General features: G+C 32.1%; 1 protein-coding gene and 1 pseudogene across 2 annotated transcripts; one reads left to right on the top strand and one right to left on the bottom strand.

Annotated features, from left to right (window-relative positions):
- The first annotated feature begins 675 nt into the window (after positions 1-675).
- Positions 676-2,227, top strand: LOC149512940 (shikimate O-hydroxycinnamoyltransferase-like; annotated as a pseudogene).
- Positions 2,228-5,366: 3,139 nt separating this feature from the next.
- On the bottom strand, positions 5,367-19,163 carry LOC111280036 (2-alkenal reductase (NADP(+)-dependent)-like). 2 transcript variants are annotated; one of them, XM_089750166.1, is made up of 5 exons: positions 18,882-19,163; positions 18,613-18,790; positions 17,957-18,123; positions 6,211-6,293; positions 5,367-5,968 (listed from the first exon to the last, which is right to left on the bottom strand). In XM_089750166.1, the coding sequence occupies exons 1-5, from the start codon at positions 19,122-19,124 to the stop codon at positions 5,590-5,592; spliced, it is 1,050 nt and encodes a 349-aa protein (XP_089606292.1). In that variant the 5' UTR covers positions 19,125-19,163; the 3' UTR covers positions 5,367-5,589. The 2 variants fall into 2 exon arrangements, with proteins under 2 accessions (XP_089606292.1, XP_089606293.1); XM_089750167.1 differs by having other exon boundaries at positions 19,002-19,160.
- Positions 19,164-20,060: the final 897 nt, after the last annotated feature.

Below are 20,060 nucleotides of genomic sequence, written 5' to 3'. Positions count from 1 at the left end.
AATTTAATAATTTTAATTGTGATATAAAAATATAAAAATAATATAATTTAAAATATTAATAAAATTATATATAAATTTAATAAAAATAAAAATATATATTATCACTTTATTTGATTATTTGACTGTCAAATATAAATTATAACATAATAATTTTATATTACATATATATATGAAATATAAAATAAATAAATATTAAATATTGAAATTATCAAATTTAATTAATACACTCCGCATAGTCTGCCAGGCTGTGCAATTAAAACGCTCTGGCCATTATAAAAAAAAAAAGCAAATTTTGTGGTGTATTGACACATTTATTGTGGTCAATGAATTGTAATAAGCGTAACATTATAAAGAGCCATACGCCATACCTCTGGAGCCCACTCCGACCCTTATCGTTAAAACATTACACTCCACCATTACCGCTATAAATCTCCCTTAACCATTTTTCAAGACGAAAGGAAAAGAACCTCGCCATCCTTGAGCAATTTGAACACTTCTATCCTTTCCTTGTTGTACCAACACTTGTTTCTAATCTGATAAGGTATGGATACGAATTCCATATGTTTATTTACCCGTTCCGTTTCATCTCCTTTAATTTTTTCTTCTTTTTCCTTTCCTCAAATATTTTTTAAGTGAAAATTTATGCATGTCATTAACTCATTGAATGTTAGGCACTGAAATTCAGGATGGACATTACTGTGAAGGAATCTACAATTGTTCGTCCTGCTCAAGAAACTCCAAAAGGAAGTCCATTTAACTCCAATTTAGACCTGTTGATGACAAGATACCATGTCCCTACTGTACACTGCTACAAGCCAAATGGTAGTTCCGATTTCTTTGAACCTGGAAAGCTTAAAGAGACTTTAAGCAAGATTCTTGTGCCATTTTACCCCGTAGCCGGAAGGTTGGGATTTGATGAAAACGGAAGACTTGAAACAATATGCAATGCAGAAGGAGTTTTATTCATAGAGGCTGAAACAACCTCAGTTATGGATCAATTTATTGGTGATTTTACTGATGACTCTGAAATTTTCCGACTGGTTCCCAAGGTCGACTATTCTGGAGGAATATCTTCCTATCCGCTTCTTGTTTTGCAGGTATATATATTAAACATTCTTCAATCAAAAAGCCATGAGCTAAGGACAAACTCAGCAAGTTTCATGCATCCATTTTGGTTTTTTCAACATTAATAAGATGTTCTCTTGTATGCACATTTTAATAGGTAACTACTTTCAAATGCGGTGGGATTAGTCTAGGCGTAGGGTTTCAGCATACTTTAGGAGATGGCACATCCGCTCTTCATTTCATCAATAGTTGGGCTGACACAGCTCGAGGCTTGTCTCCTAGCATTGCCCTATTCATGGATCGAACCCTTCTTCATGCTCGTGTCCCACCAACTCCTACATTTCACCATATTGAATATGACCCACCTCCCAAAATAATGACTACAGGCCACTCCATTTCATCATCAGAATCTCAGTCAAATGATCTTAAGCCATCAATTGTTTCCATCTTTAAGCTCACAGTGATCAACTGAATATCCTGAAAGCTAAGACAAATATGGAAATTCTGACTCTACAAAATATAGTACTTACAGCATCTTAACTTCTCATTGATGGCGTTGCATAAGCAAAGCAAGGGGCCTCTGAAATGATCAAGCTACTAAGCTACACGTTCCAATTGATGGACGATCTAGATTAAATCCTCCTCTCCCTCAAGGCTACTTTGGCAACGTAATCTTTCAAGCTACAACAATTGCTCGAGCTGGTGATCTCCAATCTGAACCTTTTACCAACACTGTTAAGAGAATCCATGAACTGTTAAAGCAGGTTAATGATGAATATTTGAGATCAGCTACTGATTACATAGAAAAGGTGCCTAATCTAAACACTTTGGTTCGAGGATCGCATACTTTTCGATGCCCAAACCTAACTGTTATTAGTTGGATGTGGTTGCCTATATATGATGCAGATTTCGGATGGGGTCGCCCCATATATATGGGGCCAGCAAATGTTGTTCAAGAAGGAAAAGTTTATGCACTACCAAGTCCGACAAGTGATGGGAGCTTGTCACTGGTTACTCGATTAGAGACCTCTCACATGAAACTCTCTGAGAAAATTCTTTATGAATTTTAGTGGGAGTGTACTGCTATTTTTTCTATCTCGATTCTATGATTATTAAAAAAATTGTCATGGATGTAATAATTGCTAAATAATAATTTAATTTGCCGATAGCTAGTAAAATGTTGCTTTTAATTTTGACAACTTTAGATAATAATTTAATTTGTTGACAATAGTACTTATTAGTAGTTTAGAATATGATGCATCTTAAATTGAATAGAAAGATTTAATTATTAATTTTATTTATATTTTAAATAATTATATTTAAATAAAAATAATTATCATATGATAAATGATCATAACATTTGAATATAAATAAATTATTGTTCATAAATGTTATGATTATACAAAATATTATAACAATTTGAATAAAAATTTATATTTGTTCATTCATTATAAATAGATCTTTCATATAATCATTTTCATTATTTTTGCTTGGATAATTTAAGATTTTATTGTATCTTAAATGTATAATTACTTTTAAAAAAGTATTTTTAATGTTTCAAGTCAAAATTCTTTTTTATTATTTCTATTAACTTATTTATTTTTCTAACAATTTGAAGGTAATTATGAAGAAATTTTTATATTTCATATTTATGGAGATGCAAGAGAAAAAAAATTTAGAAATGTATTGGTGAAATTCGATTTCTTGAAATAATTATGAACAAAGAGAAAAAATTCTTTACCGTGATATCAAATAAGTATTTCTTTAATTTCTATTGAAAATTAGCATGTCATTAATTTATTGTTCGATTGTGTTGCATGAATCCAATTTCACGATTACTTTTCATAGTACTTGGGTTTTTGGAGTTTATTAATTGTGCATTCCAAAAGATTCACTGAAATGAATTTTTCAAAATTGTGGCTAGTATGAAATAAATAGGGTGAATATATTGGCATGATTTATTTGTGAAATTTTATGTTACTATTTCAAACTAAAAGTTAGGCCAACAAATTGGGTTAAATGTGATATTCAAGTTCAAATGAAAAAGGCACATCATTAATAACATTAAAGGCTATTTCTATTTACCGATAATTTGAAGACAACCCACCAATATCTTATTAGCCATGTTTATGAATTTGAAAAGTTTTATTTTCGAATGCAAAGAAGAAAATAACATGGTTTGCAATTAAAATAATTTAAATAAAGTTTGTTTTAATGTAAACAGAGATTATAAGTAATTGTAAGGATATATGGGATTATTGTGCATAGATTAATTAAAAAAGGAAAACGTACAAATCTCCATGGGTTGTTAATTTCATGGTAAAGATGTGTACAAATCATGCACTTTTAATGTGTGGATTTGATAATGATGTTTGCTTGTAATAGCCTTAATCCTTGGAATTAATCGCCAAATGAATAGTGCTTTTGATAAGTTTAAAAATTATTTATTTATAAATAATACACAAATAGTTTTTCTCAATAGTTTTTGCATAAATGTTAAATTTGTTTAATTTTATTTGATAATAATTATGGCTTTTATGTATGTTCTACATCTCATGATTTTAGTTTTGAGATATAATGAAAGTATAAATTATATTTATTTTGAAAGCCATTAGTGATATAAAGATTTTGTGTATATAAAAAAATTTTAAATAGCAAGATGAATATTATTTGACCCATTTAGGTGATGGACATGGTTTTGCTTATGGTAATAAATTGGTGAATGGTGTCCATAATGAAATAGATTCATAAGTTTCCATGAGTTGGTATAAAAGTCTCAGAAAGAGACAATAGAAAACATGAGTATACCAAAAAAAAAAAAATTTTGAGAGCAATTATATTTGACATCATTCTTATTGATATATACTCTCATGTTGAGTTTAAATAAAAGTTTTGAAACTTTTATGAGAAGAAAATTTAAAATATAGAATATTTACTAGTTATTTTTCACTAAAAGTGGATTTGCATGCCTTCTAATTAAAAAAAAAAAACCACCAAATAGTGAAAAGATAAATGAAATGACAATTTAATTAAATATATATGGTATCTTGATAAGTGAATGAGACATTTTTTAATAATAAAATGCAGATTTGCACCTAGTGAAGATGATAAGAATAAAACAAAATAAAATTGCCAACCTAGTGTTGTAAGATTTTAGTAAAATTTTATAAGTAAATTATACAAGCTAATAAGTTTAGTACACTTATTAAAGTAAAATCTTTTAAAAAAATCCTTATATATCTTAAAAGGACTAAAATGATTTGGTCATTCTATTCAATTTATCCAATTGTACTAAAAGGATAATTGTATTAAAATAGATAAAAGTGTAAAAATAGAATGGTTGAAATTTTACATTAATGAGTATAGAGTTATGGCTACAACCAATACCATCTATTTCTTAAAATGACAAAAATGAGACAACAATGTATAAAGTATATAAATGATATGCAAAATGAAAAGTTTGGACATATTAACCTGAAATGATTATATTAGAGATTAATTTCAAGGGAGGGTAATTATCATAAAAGAAAATTAAATTTCAAGATATTTAGTTAGTAGTACCACAAGTAGAATGGATTTAAACTCTTACTATTAGACAACAATAATGGGAACCCAACTTTGAATTAAAAACTTCTAATTACAAAGTTTAATAGGTAAAAATAAATTATTGTTATGTATATGTTAAACACTAATAAAATCCTTTCAAATTTTAAAATTTGGTATGATCCATTACGTGGGGAGGATAAGTTGTTATACTTTTAATTGCATGATATATTACAATGTTTTATAATTTTAATTAGAAATAGTGCCTGATTTAAGCACTTTGGTTCAAGGATCAGATACTTTCCGATGCCCAAACCTAGTTGCCAATACATATTATGATGGGAGCTTATCACTGGTTACTCGATTAGAGATCTCTCACATGATACTCTTAGAGAAACTTCTTTATGAATTTTGTAAAAGTGTAATACTATTTTATCTATGAAGTTTAGTAAGTGTGACTGTTAAAATTAAGTCAAACCTATCTTTAAAATTAATTCAAATAATTTTAACTTCTAATTTATTTTTATATTTAATTTAAAATTGTTAAATTTCAACTATAAATTTAATTAAAAATGCATTTATGACCTTTAGTTAAGATAGTGACAATTTAGTGAAGGGGATTTTTTTTCCCTTACATATTGACAATCATAAAAAGATTACACATATCATAGATAAAACTAATTGAATTTTAACGAGTGCTATAAAGGCATTTTTAAAGATTATTATATTAAGTAATATATTATCTCAATGCATTAATATTCAGAAAATTAACTATCAATTAATGTATTTAATATTTGAATATTTATATAAATAATAATTTAACCAACCTTAAGAGTACCCTAATTAAAGCATTTATTAGCAAAATCTAGACTAATTTTCTTTTATAACTAAAACTAATCCTTTTCAAAACACAAATTTAGTTTCTTGCTATTTCACGGAAACCATGAAAATCCATGCACTAGAAGAGAGAAGGCCGATCAATCACTCTGGAGCGACAACAACAACCTGTTTTCCCACGTTGCGACCACTAAACAATCCTATCAAAGCAGTAGGGCCGCTCTCTAGGCCTTCAGCAATGTCCTCCACATACTTTATCTTCCCTTCTTTGATGGAAGGTAATACAAAGTCCAAGAACTTTGAATATTGTGGATAGTAATCAAAGACAGCAAATCCTTCGATTCGAACTCTCTTATAAACGATTAACATTATGTTGTGTACCCCTTCAAGTTGATCAAGATTGTACTGCGAGATCATCCCGCAGACTGCAATGCGACCATGGATTCTCATGTTGAGAATTACAGCATCTAGCATTTTGCCTCCAACATTTTCGAAATAGATATCAATGCCCTCAGGAAAGTACCTAGAAAGTAGATATCAAAGACATACATTAATACATAAGGATGAATAAAGTTTTGTTTCTTTTTAAAAAAATACACAATCCAAAGATAAAAAAAGAAATTACAAATGCTTGACTTTAAATCTCAGATCTTAATATCACCTTTTAAGAATAATTATATAAACCAACTAAGCTAGTCTCTGGATTCATCCAAGTAGAAAGTAAAATTATAGATCCTATTTAACATTGAAACTATATACACTGACCTTTCCAAAGCTGTATTCAGATCAGGCTCTTCCTTATAATTGAAAGCATCATCAAACCCAAACTTGTTCTTCAACAATTCAACCTTGGTTCAAAACAATGGAAAGTTAAAAAAGATGTGTTTAGAGCATCCATGCAATAATATATTAACTATATATCCCGCCATAATCTCTTAAATTAATGCCATATTCTATATTCAATTAATTTTGTAATCCACGATTTAAATTGCAGTCATAATTACATTGTAGGTTGTGTTGTGGTTATTTCTACTCTGGGATCAACGCAATTATCAATTTTTTTAATTTTACACAACTTAATATAAACTGAAATAATTATAAACATAAAAATTTTTCCTTTTTTTTAAAAATTAATTTATGACATCTCATGACTTTTATTTACTTAAAAAATTATTCACAATATTTTTTTGAAATTATAAGAAATTATTCATATTTGGTTTGATAGTAGATCCTTACTTTGAGCTAAATTCATAGTTAATTTTTTTTTTGACAAACTAAATATTAACAAAGTAAAACACATTAAATATTAAGTATTCATATTTAATAATATTACGAACTTAATAATGTAATTTTAATTGATTGTAAAATGCCCAATGTATTAAGTAACTTAATTTTTTCACATCTTAATTGATTTAACATTTTTATCACAAATTACTATCTATTCTATAATTAACAAGATTGCTGTTTAATTATAAAAAAAAATACTAATAAAAAAAAATCTAATACCAAAAAAATAATAACATTACAATATAAAAAATTACAACAATTCCAATATAATATCATTAATTAATAAATTTCATTTTAAATAAAAATCCATAAATAAAAGAAATTTCCTCAATATAAAAATTCTCTTAATCTCCCACCCTGCCTCGCATTATCAATGTTTACCCTCACTCAATTTCTCTAAAACCTCCCCCAATCCTCTCCCTACTAACATAAGCTTTTTTTCTTTTTTTTACATCAACAGCAATATGGCTAGTCTTGCGTTCGTCCCTATTTCTCAAATTCCCTATTCTCACCCAATCCCAATCACCCTCGTTGCATCTTCAATCTTTAGTCTTCACTTTTTCTAAAATTTATAATCTCACTCGCAAATAACAATGACAGTTTAACCTATAACCTTTCAATTTTGATTCAACTTGACCCTATAAGATTGGTTTTTTATTTAAATTTGAGGCCAAGTTGGGTTGAATCGATTTTATTTTCTAAAAGGCATGACTTCACGTCAAAGGCTAGTTTAAGGAAAATCCAACCCGACCTAATATATTTACCACATCGCATCTTTAGTCTTCACTCTTTCAAAATATATGATCTCATTCTCAAGTAAGAACAACAATTTAACCCAAAATCGTTTGGTTGTGATCCAACCCTATCAATTTATTTTTTTGAAAATTTGAGATTGAGTTGGATCAGGTCAATTTTATTTTTTAAAAAGAGCAGAGTCGAGTCAAATGCGAGTTTAAAGAAAAATTGACCAAACTTAATATATTTAGCAAAATACCTTTCATAAATATATAATAATATTCAAGATTAAAGTCTTTTAATCTTTTTTGTATTCTTTTTTCTTCCCCATGTACGCCTCTTTCCTATATATAAAATATTACTCAAGGTTAAGAGTTTTTTCATTATTCTCTTTTTTCTCCATTTTAGCTTCTCTCCTTCTCTTTGTCTTGAAAATCAAATCCCTTTTCTTTTTCTTTATAAGTTACAAACTTATCAAATTTTGAATGCCATTCTTAGACAACACAATGAAATTGCATGGTGCACTCATGGTGGTGATTTGTTGTTTTTTTGTAGGCATGGCCAATGTGAAGAGATTTAAGGTTTTCAACAATCTTAAACTGGTTATCATGATGCATGTTTCACGGCCCACACGATTACACTTGAGGCTCAAGCACTATAAAATGATTCAATCAGCAAGGCTCGAGCCCAAGGTGTGCAACAAACACATAGGTCACCTATAGCAATTGCCCAGATAAGGTAATTGTTTCTAGAAGAGCCCTAGACGGACCAGCCCTGGTGCAGGCAAACCAAACTCAGGTGCTAGTGCATCAGGGCCTCAACAAATCCAATAGGCTAAATTTTTAAAGGGACTAGAGACTCTTAAAGCTAGGATAGTTCCTCATACAATTTGAGCTCTTGATGTATATCTCATGTAATCTTTTTGTAATCTTAAACTCTATAATAGCCATTGGATTGAGTCAATACTGACCATTGATTCATTGGAGCTTCAATAATAAATAGAGGATCTCCTCTCCTTCATTGGATGTATAGAAACACTTGAGTTAATACAAGTTATAGCATTTCAAAGCATCTCTTACTTTTTTAGCCTTTCTTGCCTTTTACTATTCTTTTGAATGCTCACTCTTAAAAAGTGTTTTTAGGCTTACTTATGCATACAATGGGGAAGTTCAGGCTAAGGCCGCAATGGAGCATTGGTATAAGTCTCAGTCACATGATAGTTGATATAATAGCAAGTTTTGCTTCAAGTTTATGTTTAGGTCGCACTTAAGGTGTTCAAAAAAAATCACATCTTAAAGTAATGTTGGTAGCCGACAACCGAAGTTCCAATAACTAGCCCTTGGAAAGGGAAATAAGGGTAGCTCGAGGGACATGATGTCTACCTTAAATGGCTATTTAGCCAAAGTGAAAGTGATAGTGTTAGACCTCAAGGAAAGGTTTGAAGACATTAAAAAGGAGATCAAGGAAGCATTTCATGGTGCCCTCAATGAAACCATCGATATGTTTACCTAGAAGAGTGAACCTTTGGAGGCCATTATGGAGGCTATGTGTAAGGAGATGGAAGAGCTTAAAGGGGAGCTCACAACATGCAAGGCAACCATTGGGAATGGTGTGCTAGTTATAACAACCAAAGCTCAAGAAGAGATTCCTAAGCCTAAAGAGTACAAGGGAGCCAAGTTTACAAAAGATGTAGACAACTTTATGAAGAGAATGAAGTAATACTTTCAAGTCATAGGCTTCGATGAGAATGCCATTAAGGTAAGTATAGCCTCAACGTATTTGTTTGACATTGCACTGTTATGGTGAAGACACAAGTGTGCTGATGCAAGCCACGAAGGTGCTATTGTCTGAACTTAAAAAAAGTTTAAAACAAAGTTTAAAAACCAGTTCTACCTTAAATATGCTAATGATGAGGCAAGGATGAATATACATAAGTTCATTAAAGAAGGTAAGGTATGGGAATATGTTTGAAAGTTCTTAGAGTTAATGCTTTAGATTTCAAACCTTAAAGATGAAGAAGGTCTCTTTTGTTTCATGGATGGTCTTAAACCATGGATCGAGAATGAGTTACAGTAAATGGGTGTCAAGAATCTGGCTAAAGCCATGATAGTTGTTGAATTCTTGGTGAAGATCTAGCCATAAAAGAAGTCTGAGTCATTCAAGCTAAAAGATAATGGCAAAAACTAAAAGTCAAATGAGGGAGACTAAGACCAACAGTCCAAGGATTAAGATCGAGGTCGATAGACCAAGAATGATCAAGGTAAGCCACCACTTAAGAAATAAAGGCCAAACAAGTGAAACAATAAAAATCGAGAGCCAATTGCATGTTACTTTCATAAAGGTCCACACTTGTCGAAAACTACCCTAAGAAGACTAAGCTATTTGCCATTAATAAAGAAGAAGGTGATGGGTCAGAAGAGGAGACCATGAAGCTTGGCTCAATTATGTTGAATTTAGTCTAAGAAAAAGGTGCCAAAAGTAAAAAAGAGTAATGTTTGTGGACATGATGCTTGTAGGCAAAAAAATAAATGCTTTTGTGGACATAAAAGCATTTCACTTATTCATATCTTGAGATGTAACCTAGAAACTAAACCTAAAGTTTAGAAAAAGGGCTAGCATGATCAAAACTATCAATTCCAATGAGGTTCTAATAATTGGTGTAGCACATGGTGTAGAGTTACATCTTGGTGAGTGGAAAGGCAAAGAATTTGTTGAGGTAATTCCTCTAGATAATTATGAACTTGTTGATGGTTTAAAATTCTTTGACCTTATTAGTGCACTTGTGGTGTTTTTTGCCAATTGTATTTTCATACTAAATTACTTATATCCATGCATTGTGTCAGTGAGATGTGAATCAAGGTCAATAACCAAGATGTAATTTGTCATTCAATTAGTCAAATGAGTAAAAGTATGAATGGAGACACTTTTCTTTTAACCTTGAAAAGGGAAGAGTCTAAGTAGAATAGTGTTAACACCTTTTTGGAAATGTTAGAGGTGCTGGTGTCATTCAAAAACATGATACCCACAGAATTGCCCAAGAGGCTGCCCTAAAAAAAAGAGGTGGGTCATATAATTGAGTTAGTGCCAAATGTTGTCCCACCAACTAAAACCCTATATCGAACGTTACCTCTAGAATTGAAAGAGTTACGAAGAAAGCTCAAGGAGCTTATTGATGTTGGCTACATCAAACCATCCAAAGCCCTATTTGGTGCCCCAATGTTGCTCCAACAGAAGCATGATTAGTCCTTACGACTATGCATAGATTATAGGGCACTGAATAAGCTAACAGTGAAGAATAAATACCCATTCCCACTCATTGCAAATTTGTTTGACCAACTTGAAGATGCTTGGTAGTTCACCAAGTTAAACTTATGGTCACTATACTAACCGGTTAAAATTGTGAGGAGGATAAGCCCAAGACAGCTTGCATTATTTGCTATGGATCTTATGAGTTCTTGATAATGCCTTTTGACTTGACCAATGCATCAGTAACATTTTGCACATTAATGAACAATGTGTTACAACTATTTTTAGATCATTTTGTTGTGATTTATTTTGACAATATTATGATTTACAGCCATTCATTAGAGGAGCATATTGAGCACCTTAGGCAAGTATTTCGAGTTTTATGGGAAAATGAGCTATTCATAAAGAAGGAGAAATGTTCACTTGCTTAAAAAGAGGTGCCATTCTTAGGTCACATTATTGAAAATGGTAAGATCTGAATAGATGGAAGCAAAGTCCAGACCATATTGGATTGAGAGTTGCTAATTAAGGTCATAGAGTTGAGATCATTCATTGGGTTGGTGAACAACTACAAGCACTTCATCAAATACCATTCTACCATCACCACACTATTAATAGACATGCTCAAAAAGAAAAGAGTGTGGGATTGGAGTCAAGAGTGCCAATAAGCCTTTAATCGACTAGAGCATGTAGTGATTAATGAGCTTGTACTAGTTTTGTTGGATCACACTAAGCCATATAAGGTGTATAGAGAAGCATCAAACTTTGCCATTAGAAGGATGCTGATGTAGGAGAACTATCTGGTTGCCTTTGAGAGTCAAAAGCTTAATAAGACTGAGCATAGGTATACAATCCAAGAAAAAAAATGACAGGGGTGGTGCATTATTTGTGCACATGAAGACATTACCTACTAGGATCTAGATTTGTAGTCAGAACTGATAATATTACAACAAGTTACTTTTAGACTTAGAAGATGTTGTTCCCTAAATAGGCTAGATGGTAGGATTTCCTTATAGAGTTTGGTTTTAGCATGGAGTACAAGCCTAAGAAAGTTAACTTAGTGCTTGATGCATTCAGTAGAAAGCTTATGCTTTCTACCATAAGCCAACTTGAAGGTTCTTAAGTGCTGCGCATTAGGAAAGGATTAGTCCATGATCCTACACCTAAGATATTCATAAAGTATACATAACAAGGTAAAACCAAAGATTTTTGGTTGCAGGATGACTTACTTTACATTAAAAGGAACAGATTTGTATTGATGCATAAGAAACTCCATAAGAAAGTTATGCATGAATGCCATGACTCAAGCTAGGTTGGCCACCCTGGAGTGTATCACACCTTAGCACTGGTGTAGGACTGATATTACTAGCCTCACATATAGGATGACATAAAGGTTTATGTCAAATCTTATCTTGTCTGCCGACAGGACAAGGTGGAGTAAAAGTTACCAGCTAGTCTATTGGAGCCATTACCTATATTGGAGTGCCCATGGAAGAGTGTTTCGTTGAATTTTATAATTGGACTACCCAAGTTAGATGAGTTTAGGAGTATTATGGTAATGGTGGACAAATTTTTCAAGTGTGGGACATTCATTCCAATAACCAAGGAGTGTCCAACTGAAGAGGTAGCCTATTTGTTCCTGAAGAATATGGTGAAGTATTGGGGCATATCATAGACCATCATTAGTAATCAGGACGGGTGCTTTACAGTATGATTTTGGACAAAGTTGTTCAAGTTATTGGGGTTAGACTTAAATTTTTCCACTAGCATGTATCCACAAACTAATAAGCAAACTGAGAGAGTTAATAGGTTATTAAAGGTCTACCTCAAATGCTATGTTAGTGCAATATAACAAGATTGGTCCAAGTTGCTAGATGTTACCTAATTTTTTTACAACTTGTAACGAAGTGAGGCAACAAACTAGAGTCCATTTGAGTTAGTGATAGGCCAATAGCCATAATCCAAAAGCTGTTACAATGGGTGCCACTGGTCCTAATCTAGCAACATATAAGTTTGGCAAAACTTGACAAGATTAAGCAGAATCTATCTACTCAAAGCAGCTAAGAAGTGCAATAAGTAGGTAGGTCACAAACGGAGAGATGTGCAATACCAGGTTGGGGACTTGGTGATGGTGAAGCTACATTTAATCTTATACCACAAGGGTGTGCATAAAGGCCTTGTCCGGAGATATAGGGGACCTTTTAAAATTTTAAAGAGAGTAGGCAAGGTAGATTATAAGCTAAAAATTCCATTGAAGCTTAAAGTACACCCAATTTTCCATGTTAGCATTTTAAAGCCATTTCATAAAGATCAAGAGGATCCAACACAGGTAGAGTTAAAACGTGCATCCATAAGGATGAATGCTTCATATGACAAAGAGGTCCAGTGTAGCTTATCTAACAAGGTTTTGAGGCGACAAAATTAAAAGCTAAGGCATGAGTATTTGGTGCAATGGAAGGGACTACTCAATAGTGAAGCAAGTTAAGAACTAGCTGAAGATCTTTGGTAGGTTGAAAACCAAATCAACCAATTTCACTTAGAGCACTTGATGAGGGCATCGTAAAATTAGATGAAGGAGAGTGTCATAACCCGCACAAATGCACATGAGGCTCAGGCATCATCAATAGATTCAATCAGCAAGGTTTAGGCCCAAGGCACACAATAAACATAAGCCACCGCAGCAACTCCCTGACCAAGGTAAATGCTTTTAGAAAGGGCCTAGATGGACCAGGCCTAAGTACGGGCTCACTAGGCTTCCGCAGACCTAATAAGCTGAACTTTTTAGAAGGATCTAGAGACTCCCAAGGCTAAGATAATTCCCTGCATAATTTAAACTCTTAATGTATCTCTTACGCAATCTCTTTGTAGTCTTGGACTTTATAATAAACATTGGATTGAGTCAATCCTAGCTATTGATTCGTGGGGACTTCAACTATAAATAAAAGGCCTCCCCACCCTCATAACCATTGGATTGAGTCAATCCTGACCATTGATTCATGAGGGCTTCAACTATAAGTAAAGGGCTTTCTGCACCCTCACTAGATATACAAAAACACTTGAGTTTAATACAAGTTACAACATTTTCAAGCATCTCTTGCTTTATTAGCCTTTCTTGTTTTAGAGTGCCTTTTAGTGTTCGTTTGAGTGCTCACTCTTTGAGAGTGTTTTTAAGCTTACTTAGGTATACAAGGAAGGTGTCCAACCTAAAGCAACATGAAACGTTAGCATAAGTCCCCAACCTGTGACACATGAACATAATTGGCCACATGTTAACCATCCCATGAAATACCCTTTCTCCAGTTCTACCTCCTGTCTTCAAACTCAGATCTCACTTTCACCTCTTTTTTTCAAAGATTAATAGATTTTTTTCTCATTCCCAATCCTAAACTCATCCATCTTTTTCCACGAGTGGATGATAAAACTCATCAATTTTATCAACTTCATTTCGGATGCAAATGGATTCCTTCTATTGATTGGTTTTGCAGTACTAAGATTGTTTTCAAGTGAGTAAAGTTTAGATTTTTATATTGTTTTATATTGGTTGGTTTATTTTTTCATTCTCTTCTTTAAGTTGTTGGATTTGATTATTGTTACAAAAATTGAAGGAGTTTCCATTTTAGTTTGTGCATTATTTTTTGTTTTATGAGTAATTATGTTAGAGAATTCAAATTGAGACAAATCAAAATGATTGAATATCTGTAAGTATACAAAATCGTATAAGTGATGGAGTGATGAGTAGAGTTTATTTCCACAAAAACTTTAATAAAGAAAATTAAGTACCAAAATTGAATACTTTTAATTATATTCGAAAAATTGAAAAGTTATGCAATTACTAGCCTACTATGCAAACCAAATTAAACTACTAAACAGTATAAATTAAACCAAAATTAAGTGTGCAAACAACAAATTGAACTTAAACAACAATAAACCAATTTAAATGGCAAATAAAATCTGGAAATTAAAATGAAAATAGCAAGAAAAAGAATATGCAAAACAAAACAAAAAAAAACAAATCGATGCAGAAAAGTAAAGACAACCTTTAAACTGAATGCAGAAAATCTATTCTAGTGTAGAAAACAAAAGGTTGAACTTATATGCAGTAATGAAAACAGGAAAATTAAATTGTAACTTTGCATTAACTAAACTCTAATCTTGTACTTAAAATCTGAAAACTTTAAAGTTGGAAAATCAAGTTAGGGGTGAGCAAAAGTCTGTTTGAACCGATTAGATCGATCAAAACTGAGTGAATTCGGTTGAATCGGTTCGGTTTATTCGATTTTAGTTATAATCGATTTTTTAAATCGATTAAATTGATTAATTCGGTCGGTTTTCAATTTTTAAAATTGATAACCGCACTGACCGAATAACCGACTTTCTAATAATTAAAAATAAAAAAATTGAGATAAATATTTTTATTTATTTATTTTTTTAAATATTGTTGAAATTATTAAATTTTATAGTAATTTAGTTTGAATGATATTAGAGTTTGAATTTTATTGAATTGAATTTGTAGTTAAATAATTATTCATAATAGAAAGAAAAATGATAAAAAAAATCGGTTATTTAATCGAACCGAACCGATTTTGGTCAATTCGGTTATGGTTGGTTATTTAATAATATTCGGTTTGTTAGATTTTTTGTTAAATGAAAGTCGATTAAGTCGGTTATTGATTTTTTCAAATCGAATCGACCGAATCAACCATTTACTCACCCCTAAATCAAGTGAAACTGAAACTAGCGAGAACTTATAAACTTAAAAATCACAAACCGCATTAACCAAAAATAAAACTAGCTAAACTTAAAGCAAACCAAAACTTTGAACAAGAATCTAAGAAATTGAAATCATCAATTACATGAACCAAAATCTTAAATTTTGCAAGAAACTAAATAAAAAATTTTGAGGAATTGCAGGAACAAAATTTAAACTGCAATAGCTTGAACTAGAATTGAAACAAAACTGAATTTAAATTGCATGAAATATAAACTGAAAATTAAATTTGCAAGAACTGAAAATTAAAAACTGTTGTAAAAGAAACTTAAAGAAGCTAGAAAACTTAAAGAACTAGAACAAGAAAATTAAAGAAAACTAAAGATAGGTTGATCTGTCATCCCAATCATGCTTTTCTAGATCTAATTTAAGCTACTTATAGATAAAAAAAGCTTAGTGGTCCGGTTTAATTGAATTCTTGAGAAGGCTGAGTTTTTCTTAGAGTTTGGGTTCTAGGAGGGAATTGGACTCTTCTATCTCTTATCACACCACCTTCTCATGGAATTTACAACCTTAATTGCAACTTGGATTTAAAAGACAACCCTATGCAGTGACGTGATTAATGCCCATGCAATCTTCGATTTCTTCAACACCAACTCCACATAGAACTAGAACTCCAAGTTCAAATGTACTTCTCTCTTCCAGCCACTTCTTTTCACGCTAACTCCAAATAGAACTGGGAGATCAATTTCAATTTGACCTCTATCATGTAAGAGTAAAATCAGCCATGCAGCCCATAAAAGAGATTAGGATTTCAATTTCTGTTATAGGCTTTCTCTTTCCATGTCAGTATCCTAGTCAACTTCTTTTTCCAATTAAAATCCAGCTGCTGCCATATCAATTAAAAATTATCCTTTGCATGCACACCTACAAAGGACTAGTATCCAAATTTTGGAATTAAAATTCTGCCTCTGCCTGAACCGAAAATTGCCTCATTAAATTGCTATGGCTGCATGCTTGTAAATGCAACATATTCTTGAACAGAATTCATCCTTATTCAGCCTAGAATTTTTTCTGCCATTTTTCTTCCCAAGTTCAGCTCCGAAGTAGCTCAAAACGGCCTGTAAAAGCTTTAAACTGCTTCTAAAAAAATTTATGGCTGCAACCGTGTCTTGCATCAATTGAGCTCTCAGTCAATCTTCCATATTTGCTTAAAAAATCAACCAAAATTGCCGAAAATTTAACTTTTTCATCTTTTCTTGAAAATTTTCTACACATAAACAAACTAAGAAAATTATGGAGGAAAATGTTTTTTTTTTTTTTTTCTGCCAAGAACAAAGAATACAGTTAAACACTAAAAATAATTTTATTTTTTAGAGTTATCACAAAATCAGACAATCGCCTTTCTTTACGGATTGAAATTCATTTTTATAACTAAAATCTTTTATCAGAAGCTGGTCAAGGATCCAGTAAAAAGATAAGATGGTCGGTCGAAAGTGTGGCAAGCAAAAATTTTTCTCGACTCGTTGCCATCACTACTCTCAAGTTTCACCCTCTTGGTTACATCCTATGGACCTCTAGCTCTCATCGACTAACGGCAATTCCTTCACTTTTCTGCCTGTCATCACTCTCGTGTCTCATAGAGTCACACTCACTCTCTGCCTTTTGTCTTCTATTCACCTTACACCCAGCCCCAAGCACCCAGGCCAAGAGCCAACGGGCAACAACCTGGCTCTGGCCCCTATACCTTAACATCACTACAACACAGCAGCATAAGAAGCAGCAAATTCCAATCCCATCCAACAAAAAATCACAACAAATTTGCAAAATTTTCAAAAAAAGGTAATTAGAGTTTGGGATTACTTACTTACTTACCTTCAATTCTTAATTGAATGACTAAATTAATTGAGCTTTATGGGCCAAACTAATAAATTGAAGTCTCTGTTAGTCTGGGTTTTTTTTTTTTTTTTTTTTTTTTGTGTTTAAAATTTAAACTGAGTAATATTTTTGTTTTGAATTTGGACGAAAAATGGAGTAACGATAATAACGGCTCCTTATTGTTACTATTTATCGTTACGTCACTTTTCATAATCACGATGTATCAATGCTGTCGTGATTCAAATTCTTTTTCGTTTTTCATCAATAACGGTGAAAAAGTGATGTTACTGATGAAATAGCAACCATTATTTCACCGTTATTTGAATCTTGAGACTTGAAAGTTGAAGGCAATGAAGTATTGTTTTAATGGGAAATATTACGGTTCCAACTTCCAGATCCTCTCACCAAGGATGGATCTGTTAGGACTTAATTGATTATGATTATAATTTTTACAAATGAATTTAATTTTATAAAAAAGTTACTACAAGTTACAAATGAATTTATGTCAAGACTTAATTGATTATGATTATAATTTTATAAAAATCAACTCTAATATGCTAATAGGTTGACAAAATAAGATCTCCATGTCCAATGGAAGCTAAAATTTGTAGTCCAATTCATGCTAGGTATATAAGAGCTGATGATAAGAGGTTTCACCTTTTCTCTGCTTCCGGCACTACCAACAACATAGCAACCCATCATCTTTGCAAATTGCCCAACAAGCTGTCCCACAGCACCAGATGCAGCTGAGACAAAAACATACTCGCCTTTCTTTGGAGAACAAACCTCATAGAACCCCGCATAAGCAGTCATACCAGGCATGCCTTGTTAAGAAGAAAATAATACAAATAACTAGAAATGAGGCAAAATTTTCCTTGGGCGAAATTTTAGATTAACGATTAGCAATTACTAATATATATTTAAAAGATTATCATATTAATATAAATTATTTTTTAATATTCTAATAATAAATTTATTTTAAATGAAACTTAATGAACTAGCCGAGCTTGAGTTCATATCTAGGTTTAACAATGTCAACTCAGACCAGTTTATTGAGAGAACACCAGGTATCCAAGGCTCCATAACTCTTTTTTTTTTTTTTTTTTCATTCTGATAAGATCACATTGGTTCAATTTAGATAAATTTATTTTCCGAGATGTAATAGTAATATATAAATTTGGATATTCAAATATTGCTTAATTAAAATTTTAATTTTTTCTCACTTCAAATGTTTTAAATGCACTAATTTTTTCTCTTTTTAGTTCCAAATAAATAAATTTGATAAAAAGAACAATTTCTTTTTTGTTACATACCAAGAATTCCAGTATAGTAGGAAAGTGGTACATCAGTATGCTGAATTTTAAAGAGTCCTTCAGATGCTGTCAGCAGAGAGTACTCTTCCCATCCAGTTGCGCCCCAAACCAAATCTCCTTCCTTGAAATCTGGATGACCTGAGTCCAAAACTTTAGCCACTCCAAACCCAGTTATTGGCTGCAAATGTTCCAGAAAAAGTCACTAACCCAAGAAAATATAAAATATGTTGCCGGTGTAGAAACAACTGTTAGAGGAAAGAAAGTTTTACAGAGCCAGGGGTATAGGAATTGAACAACTCAGAGCCTTCGCTTCTCATTAAAAGCCGCATATAAGGATCGCATGATAAATAGAGATTCTTCACAAGAATTGCTTTCGAATCAGCTGGTACCTTCAGTTTTATATTGCCAGTGGTGATAGCCATGTCTGATTCCTTTGGAAACCCAGTAATTGAGTCCTTCCATATCACCTGCTTGTTGCTTACAGTTACTTCCTTTTCATTACCGTCCGCCATTTTTGTTGCTTAATGTTTCTTTCTGTGCGGAGACACTAAGCTGAGAGCGCCCTTTATACAAATTCATTTTCTCCAGAAATATCAGCTACTTCAGTTCTGTGGCTCAGTTTGATTGCGTATAGATGGTATTTCAACAGAAGTTTCAGGAAAGTGTATTATGTGGCTAAAAATTTGAAAGCAATTTGTGTCTGAAAAGTAGTCAAGGTATTTCCTTTTTATTTAGCACCACAAGAATTAAGCACTAAAAATGCATGTCAACCAAACAATTTTTTTCCTTCAATGTTACAAACTACATATAATTTCTGGATGTTTATTTAATTTTATGAATTATGAATTTACATTTTCATCAAAAATATGAATCCGTATGAAATGTTTTATTGTCTTAATTAACCAAAGAATGTACATAGCACGAGGGGTAAGAACATGAAAGTATAAGAAAAGGAGATCGGTAATGTAAAAGGTGGAAAGTTGTTCTGGTGTTTATATTTCAATGATCAAGTTAGTGTTCGATTAAGGAGTAAGAAGGAGAGAAAGGCCAAATGCAAGAAAGGAAGATAGTGTTTCAGTTAGTTTAGGTGAAAAGGGATACATATACATGTGCAATTGGAAACCATAGGCTTAGGTGGTCTGAGTTCAAGGGTACGGAGGCTAAAGTTGATGTTGTAGGCTTGAATTGAGTTGACAGTTGATGGTCCAATCTGGAGATGACAAGTCAGTAATTCGTATGTGCTAGTAAGTTATCGACTGAGGTGGCCAAGCTAACGTGGAGCCTGAGATTTCAGACTACCTTGACATATCAACTCGATCGAAATGACAAAACTACCTTCACTTAACAGTTGACTCATACTCTAAAGGGAAAAGGGAAAGGCCCTTTTTACCTTTTGGATACTAAAATGCTTTATCATTCTATTCCCCTACTGAGTAATCTTAGGTATT

This window comes from Durio zibethinus, chromosome 21 (genome assembly GCF_047325235.1).
Source record: "Durio zibethinus cultivar Kanyao isolate XHJ-2024 chromosome 21, ASM4732523v1, whole genome shotgun sequence".
NCBI classification, from domain to species: domain Eukaryota; kingdom Viridiplantae; phylum Streptophyta; class Magnoliopsida; order Malvales; family Malvaceae; genus Durio; species Durio zibethinus.
Note: the sequence above shows the minus strand (reverse complement) of the source record. Positions and strands in the feature narration are given on the sequence as shown.